The 8,215-nt window shown below is 49.3% G+C and overlaps 1 protein-coding gene across 3 annotated transcripts in view; it reads right to left on the minus strand.

Annotated features, from left to right (window-relative positions):
* Window positions 1-33: 33 nt before the first annotated feature.
* Tcp11l1 (t-complex 11 like 1) overlaps window positions 34-8,215 on the minus strand; it is a 28,214-nt gene continuing 20,032 nt past the window's right edge. For all 3 annotated transcript variants that reach the window (XM_010612643.2, XM_010612644.2, XM_010612645.2), the window contains exons 8-10: window positions 6,490-6,671; window positions 4,213-4,385; window positions 34-1,278 (exon numbers count right to left, since the gene is read on the minus strand). In XM_010612643.2, the coding sequence (XP_010610945.1) occupies window positions 1,076-1,278; window positions 4,213-4,385; window positions 6,490-6,671 (558 nt within the window). In that variant the 3' untranslated portion in view covers window positions 34-1,075. The remainder of the gene's footprint in view (window positions 1,279-4,212; window positions 4,386-6,489; window positions 6,672-8,215) is intronic.

Consider the following 8,215-nt stretch of genomic DNA (forward strand, 5'->3'; position numbering starts at 1 on the left):
CTTTTTTTTTTTTTTTTGGTACTGGGAATCGAACTCAGGACCTCAGGACCTTGAGCTTGCCAGGCAGGTGCAGCACCATTGAGCTACATCCCTGGGCATTTATTACGCTAAACTATGCGTGTATATATAGATACACACACACACATACACACACACACACACACACACATCTTTAAAATTTCCCCCTTAACTTTCCAGGCTAACAAGTAAAAGAAATTCCTTTCTTTAGATCACATAAGACTCAACTGCTATCATCCAGGTTCAGGTACAGTAATCCTGTAAAAAAGCATAAGCTTTTCTTTTAGATAATCCTTACTGTCCAGGCTGGCTCTAAACTCTTGGGCCCAAACCATCTTCTCGCCTCAGCCTCCCAAGTAGCTTGGACTATAGCACTACAGGCCTGCCACCATGCCCAGCTCTGCGCTCCCCCGGCCCCAGGATTTAACCTGGGGCCTTGCTCAAGCCAGGCAAGCACATTGCCATCACACTATATCCTCAGCCCAACAGAATAAGCTTTGCAAAATTAACTCTGTTCTAAAACCAAAGGGCTCCGGGGCCCTGGCGAGGCCAGGTATAGCAGAAGCAACTGGGAGTGAGGTGGGGCAGTAAGACTATACATACAGCCCTTCTGCAGGGAAGAAGACGGGGGATTGTAAGGGAGGGGCAAGAGGTAAAGTCACGGCTTGGTCTCCTGTCCTCCTGGTGGCAGTCAGCATGGGCCATCCAGATAGCAGGGCAGGGGTCCCAGCCTCCTTGGGAGGACGCGGCCACTGCAGTCTCTATGGGGTAACATGGAGACACAGCAGTCAACTGCTAAAACGCTGAGTGTTACCTACAAAACTCCAGATAACAAAAAGCTTCTTTGATCTGTAAACTTGCACTCATAAATACAATCTCTCAAAATAGAATTCAGTGCATTCTTCGAGTCTTTTCACCAGCGATACACAATGTTCTTCCCTGTCAAATCAAGGCTGTTAGACAGAACTGTACTACTTAGCCATTTTCCAAAGCAATGGTAGAAGTGCGCTGAGGTGTTCTGGGTGACTAATTACTGCCACTGGAGGTCATGTGCGCATTAGGACTGGAGGGGGAGCTTACTGAGGACCGCATCGTAGTAGGGACAGAAGACCATCTTGTTATAGTTGACCAGACGAACAAATTTCACAGCAACTTCCTCCAGCTCTTTCTGAACTGGACCCAATCCCCCAGGCACTATAGGCAATGGCTTCTGGTGACCCAAGGCAAGGTAGGTTTCCAAGAAGGTCAGAATCCGGGATTCTGTGAGAGAAAAGAACGTGATTAGTAGGGCGGGGAATGCTGCTCAGTGGTAGAGCTTTTGCCACCTATGTATGAGGCCCTGGGTTCCATCCCTAGTACCGCAAAAAAAGACATTATCTGTCCCTCGTTCACGGTGACTTTCCAAACTTCTGATCGCACCTCAGTTCCTAGCTCAGCCATTTCCTCTCTGGGCAAGTCCTGCCCGTTACTTCCCACGTCAGACACTCAGCACCCACTCGTCCCAGCTGCAGGGCCTCTCCCCGCTCCCTTCTTAGTACCCAGCCTTGTGACGCCCACCACCACCTGGGGCGCTCAGAACACACCGGGGCAGATGCTGTGTTGGCGGAGGGAGGGAGGGTGCAGCCAGGCCAAGACCGACCTGGGCCTCCGATGGAGACTGCACGCAAAGAAGGAAAACTAAGGCAGGAATTGCAAGTTCAGAAAAAGAAAAAAGATCCGGTACCAGTGATCTGTGATCTCTCTTCCTACTGACTCCACAGGGAGAATCCTCAACTGCCTTCTCTGATGCCCACAGTGGAGGCCGCGGGAGTTGGACACTCGTCCAACTGGGAGGAATGATTTTGGCATCCGAGTTAGCCTGTCCACCTCTACCCACTTCTGTCCTCCCTGTGTTGCCTCATCAGCTGGAAGGGATCCATCGAGAAGCCACCCTTCTTGCAGATTTATTACAGAAACAGTGGGGATTTGTAGCCTTCCTCGTTTCCTTTTTATTACTAATACCCGTTAAAGCGCATCTTCATGGGTGTCTCTGTGACATTTCCAGCCATGCATCACTGTGCCTTCATCTCCGAGTGAGATTCAACGACACGCCCTGCTCCTGCTCTGGGGTTTCCTCTCGGGTCCAACCACTCAGTGAGTTCAGAACACGTGGTCAGAGGCTGCTGGGGGCTGAGTCCAGCACACCCATTCCTAAACAGGTTCCCAGAACCAGAAGCCTCACCTAGAAGTGAAGCTCCTTTTTTTATCTGGTTTTGTTTTGACCTGGGGGGACAGGGTCTCACGATGAAGATTAGGCTGGTCTCAAACTCAAGGCAATCCTGTGGACTCCCAAATTCCGGGATCACAGGCCTGCACCACCACCAGGGGCACAAGTAGAGCTCCTTGTACCATTCCTACCACATGTCTGCACCCAGCCATGAGCAAAAGGCTTGCAGCCACAGGGCTCCTACTAGGTTCAAGACAACCTGCATTCAAGGGCCTTGTAGGGTCTGCAGGAAATGCTATCTCAATGACCCACAGATTAAACTGTCACCAATGGAGGGCTGGAATGAAGCGAATTTTTAAAAATTATCTTAAACCAGGCATGGTGATGCACGCCTATAATCTCAGCACTCAGGAGGCTGAGGCAGGAGGACTGCTGCAAGTTCAAGTTCTAGGCCAGCCCTGGCTACATAGTGAGTTCAAAGCCTGTCTGAACTACACAGCAAGACCCTGTCTCAAAAATAAAGTAAATGAAATTAAATTAAAATAATCTTAATTTTTGGAACAATGATCCATATTACTTTTTCATAAAACATTACCAAACAAAAAGTCAATATTTTAGCCTTCTACTCCAAGCTGAAATATAAAACCATGGGTCACTCACCTTCTGCCTGAAGTGTACTAGTTTTTCATTATTTATGTGTTTAATACCTGTTTTCAAAGAATTTGAGGAAAAGCTTCAAAGTTAAATCTGAATTTTGTTTTTCTTTACTTTTCTTTTCTTCTTTGTTTTTTTGAGACAGGGTCTTGTAATCCACATTGGCCTTGAATACACTATGTAGCTCATGCTGGCCTTGAATATACAGTGATTCTCCTGCCTCAGCCTCCTGAGTGCTGAGATTACAGGTGTGCATCACCACACCTAGAAAACCTGAATTTTTAAAATGAAACACTGCAGTCCTTGAACAGAGAACAGAATTTTTCTCTTCTCTCCACATTTCTAGTTGACAAATATAATATATAATGTTTTGATACGTGCATAAACGTTAAAATGGTTAAATTTGGAGCTAGGCATGCTGCCACACACCTGTAATCCCAAAACTCGGGTGGATGAGACAGGAGAATTAAGTTAGAGGCCCGACTGGACTAAATAGGGAATTCCATGCCAGCCTGAGCTACCTGTCTCCAAAAAAATAAAAACTAACAGAACTTTTCATAGAGCTACTACTGTAATGATAAAAACAGCTAATACAGAATATTTAAAATATTTTATTGAATATATTGTAGTTTAAAATATTTTAATAATTCATACATTCATAGTAGTACTTTAGTATATTTAATATAATTTTAATACTATTAAATATTAATATTTACTTTTGGGGGGGTCTTTTTTTTTTTTTTGAGACAGGGTCTCACCATGTAGTTGAGACTGACCTGGAACTCACTATGTAGCCCAGGCTGGTCTTGAACTCACAGAGATCCTTCTGCCTCAGCCTCCCGAGTGTTGGGATTACAGGTATGCACCACCACGCACAGCTCTGGGGGGGTCTTGACCCAGGGTCTTTCTGTTGCCTCAAACTTGCAATCTTCCTGCATCAGACCCCTGAGTAGCAAGGACTTCAGTTATGTGCCTGTGTCTGGCTAATAGTTAATCATATTTTAACAGGACTTTTTATTTTTGCTTAAGTTTGTCAGCTATGTCAGTTAACAGCCACTCTTCATTGAGTCCTCACTGGGTGCCGCTTTACAGATCTTACACAGGCTGCCGGCCACACTCCCACAGCCTGTTGGCACCATCCCTCTTAGAGGGCGTCAAGTCACCTGCCGACTTCCTCGGTAAGCGCTCTAGTCCAGATCTGTGATTATACCCTGGGAGCCCTCAGGGCAGTGACACCCATCTGGTCACCACGGCCACACTGGTGATGAGCCGCACCCTCTTCTCACCAGCAGCACCCATCATTCCATCCGACCCTCCCTCTGCTCCTCACGCACCCATGATCCTGCGGATGGGGTCATCGGGGCTGCGCACGGCCTGGATCTGGCCTTTGAGCACAGTCTCCTTGTCCACAGAGAAGAGTGGGGATCCGCACAGCGCGAGGCAGCTGCTCAGCTCCAGGCACACTTTCTCCCCAATGGTGGTCAGGGCCTCGTCCAGGCGGAAGGAGCTGGAGCACAGGCGGAAGAGAGCCAGAGAGGAAAGGGCGGTAAGTATGGTCCTGTGCAGACTGCTCCATCCCCGGACCAGGGCCACACCACCACCAGTGGTCTCCACCGCAAGGGCAACCTGTGGCTGTGTTCCCTACTCCTTCCCTCAAGCTGTGCACACCTCACAGCGGGGACTTTCCCTCCCTCTGCTCCAAGGACTGAAGGGGACAGGACAGGACTGAAGCAGATCACCCAGTGCCAGCAGCTGTGTGGTGTTGACGGGGCACAGACTTCAGTGGATCCTGAGACCAAGACCACTCTTGAGGAAGACACAAGAAAGCAGAAGTGGGAAAGAAACTTCACTGGACAGCCTTCCAGACCTTTTGATTTTCGAAACATATGAGTGTATTAACTGTTTGCAAAACAATTAGTACCCAAAAGTTTTTTAAAATGAGCACTTGATTCCCTTGGGCCCGTGGGCTCTTCCCAGCAGCGGTGGGGAGCCCTTCTGCTGGCAGGTATTTTACGAGATCATTTCATTTCCAGCTTTTTTGGGGGGGGTACCGGGGATCGAACTCGGGACCTTGTGCTTGCACAGCAGGCGGTGGAACCACTGAGCTCAATCCCCAGCCCCTTTTCCAGCTATTTTAATAACGGCTATTGCATCTCTCGTTTGTACCAGCTTTCTGATTTGTTCTGGATCTAATACTTTCGTGGAGTGACTGGAGAGTGAGAGGCCTCAGCTGACACCAACTCCAGGTGGCCCTGTCCTGGGCCTCTGTCGGGAGCTTCAGCAACACAATTCTACAGGCAGGGAACCTGGCGGACAGGCCAGAGCTGCACCAGGGCCAGGGCCTCAGGCCAGGCCTCAGCTGAGCAGAGCCTCCTAGGCTGTGGCAACCCCCAGTCCTAATGTTAGTGTGACGCACCCCATGCTGCTCTGAAATGTCCACACTTTGGGGAAGCTCAGCAGTAAAGTCCCTCTGTGTGAGCATGAGGAGGTCTGGGGGTGCTTCCCTGGAAGAGTCCTCAGAACTGGGCCTTGTCAGACACAAAGTCTATATAGAAGCATTCAAAAACCTTTTTGAACCAGATGTGATGGTGCACACCTGTATTCCCAGCACTCTGGGAGGCTGAGGCAGGAGAATCACAAGTTCAAGCCCAGCCTAGGCAATGCAGTAACTTAGACCCTGTTTCAAACTAAAAAGTAAAGAAAAACAGTCAGGGGGAGGTAGGAACACACTTCAGTGCAAAGGCCCCGAGTCCAATCCTCAGTAACACACACACCTCCCAAAAGATTCCTTGTCCTGTAAATCATAACGGGGCTTTGCTGAGAGCAGCTGCTAGAGTGTGCACGCACGGACGTGAGGTGCTGCAGGATCCGGTGGTGCACTGAGGCACAGCACAGAGGGCCAAGAGGATGTGCAAAAGGTGGGAACCGAATCTCCTAAGCTCATCTCTTCCATGAACTTCCCCCTCCAGGCTCCATCTGGGGCTGCAGACCACCCTCATGTGGGTTGATTGCCTGGATTTCTCTAGGGATCTGTTTTTATGTTTTGCTTTTTAGACAGGGCAACTACTCCTTGTAGTTCAGGCTACATAGTTCAGGATGATCTTGAACTATGTAGCTCACGCTGGCCTCAAACTTATGGCAATCCTCCTGCCTCAGCCTGCCTCGTGCCGGGACTATAGGCATACCACACCTGGCTCCAGGGCAAGGTTTTTACTGCTAGTTGGTTGTAAAAGCAATTTACAGTACATTTTTTAATGGAATAAGAATAGGGTAGAAAGATCAGGATGCATGGAATTTAGGCTAAGTTCCATCTTGTGAGGTTTTCATTTCAGTTAAATATGTGTACAATTCATACTAGGTCACAATGGAAAAGGAATTTCTTGTGTGGGTGCTGATCACAAACATCTGAAAGCCACTGTCCTAGAGCCTCGCTACCCCTGTAGTGATTCTCTCTGACCCCACAGCTCTGAATGAACCCAGCTTGGTCTGCAGCGGGTGAGCAGAGTTAGAGAGCAAGGTCTCTTCTCAGCTCCCAACGCTGGCTGGACGCTGGGATCCGCTCCAGTCTACTCCTTGCCCATCTGTCTGCTCCTATCCAGTCCCACACTCACGGCAGGTGCATGTCAGTCAGCAGGACTTTCACAATCATCTTGAGTCTCTCTGCAAAGTCAGCCCGGATGGAGACTCCAGGGCCTGCCATGCTGAACGTGACCAGCAACACAGACCCCAGGACAGTCAGCTGCTCCAGCTGTCCCTGGAGCTCTTGGAAACGCGCCTGGTCCATCAGCACTGTCTGTAACGACACCAGAAGACATTGCTGCGCTGAGACTCAGGTGGCCAGCAGAGGGCAGCAGGGCCTGGCCCAGAAGTGTCTGCCAGTCCCCTCAGGAGTTCCTTGTCTCTTGAGAGCTCATCCGGCATTCCCCTCTTCTCTCAGCACCCTCTTCCTGAGAAAGGAGGCCACAAGCACACTCAGGAAGGATCTCAGGCAGACTGGTGCAAATCCAGGCTCCATCATCCACAGCAAAGTGACCTCAACTCTCTCAGCCTATACAAAATGGGTAACCCTACTTCTCAGGGATCTTTGAAAAATGAAAAAGAATGACAGACCTGGTTCAATCCCTGGTACTGGGGGAAAAAAAAGATACATGAAAAAGATCATCTATGTGGCATGGCAGGCAGAGCCAACACTCAATAAATAAATTGCTGGCCGTAGTATCACATACCTACAATCCCAGCACTCTCAGAAGCTGAGGCAGGAGGATCACAAGTTCGAGCCCATTCTAGGCAACATAGTGGGATCCTGTCTCAAAATGAAAAATAAGAAGGGGCTGGAGACGTAGCTCAGTGTAAAGGCCCTGGGTTCAATCCCCAGTACTGCACAGACAGATGGATAGACGAGACAGACAGAGAGACAGAGACAATACAGCACAAAAAAGGAAAGAGAAATGAGGTACAAGGCCAAGGTGACCGACTCCTCCTGGTTTGTGGAGCTGTCCCCAGTTTCTGATGGAAACCCCCCAGTCCTGCGAAGCACCCTCCTCAGCCCCTAACAAGACACAGGAAGTCATCCACGTCCCACTGGCACCCCCCAGCAGCCTGCAAGATGGAGGTGCTCAGGGAAAGAGAAGTAGGAACAAGTCTGCAGAGCAGGGATGACAGCTACCTGGGGAGCACCATGGTGCCTCCTGTGTGCACACAGCCCCAGGCCTGCACAACAAAGACCCAAGTGGGGCAAGGGAAGGAGCAGCAGAGAGGCTGAGTTCGCCCACTTCAGATCCAAGTGCTTACAGGTTCCGCACTCAGACTTCTAAGGACCCAGCTAAAACATTAATAATGTGAGGTCAGAGCCCAAACTTCTACTCCACATGAGATTGCACTGATCTGCTGTAAGGACTCAGAGTCAGTCTCCTTTTTTACCTCACTCTGCTACACCGCCCTGCCTTCATTCTGCTCTCTGGCCTCTCAGTAGAGGGTACTTGAGCTGAGGAGGCAGAAGGCTCCAAGGATCAATCTCAACAGCAGCCATCTGACCTGGAGAGCTGGGGAGGCCGGACACCAAATGAGCTACCGAGAGACAAACTGGGGGACTCCCTTGCTGGTGTTCCCTTAGAGACACTGCAGTAGGACATTCTTTTTGCAAAAAAACATAAAAAGACAAGAACATTGCTCAGCATGGAAGGAGAAGTTTCTTTAGAGAAAGGTGTAAAGTAGCACCACTGTTGTGGTTTTGATCAAGATGTGTAGGGGCTGGGGATTTAGCTCAGTGGTTCTGCCGCCTGCCTCGAAAGCTCAAAGACTCAAGTTCAATCCCCAGTACCAAAAAAAAAAAAAAAG

Source organism: Fukomys damarensis, unplaced genomic scaffold, assembly GCF_012274545.1.
Source record: "Fukomys damarensis isolate Sample0158 unplaced genomic scaffold, DMR_v1.0_HiC HiC_scaffold_27, whole genome shotgun sequence".
NCBI lineage: Eukaryota > Metazoa > Chordata > Mammalia > Rodentia > Bathyergidae > Fukomys > Fukomys damarensis.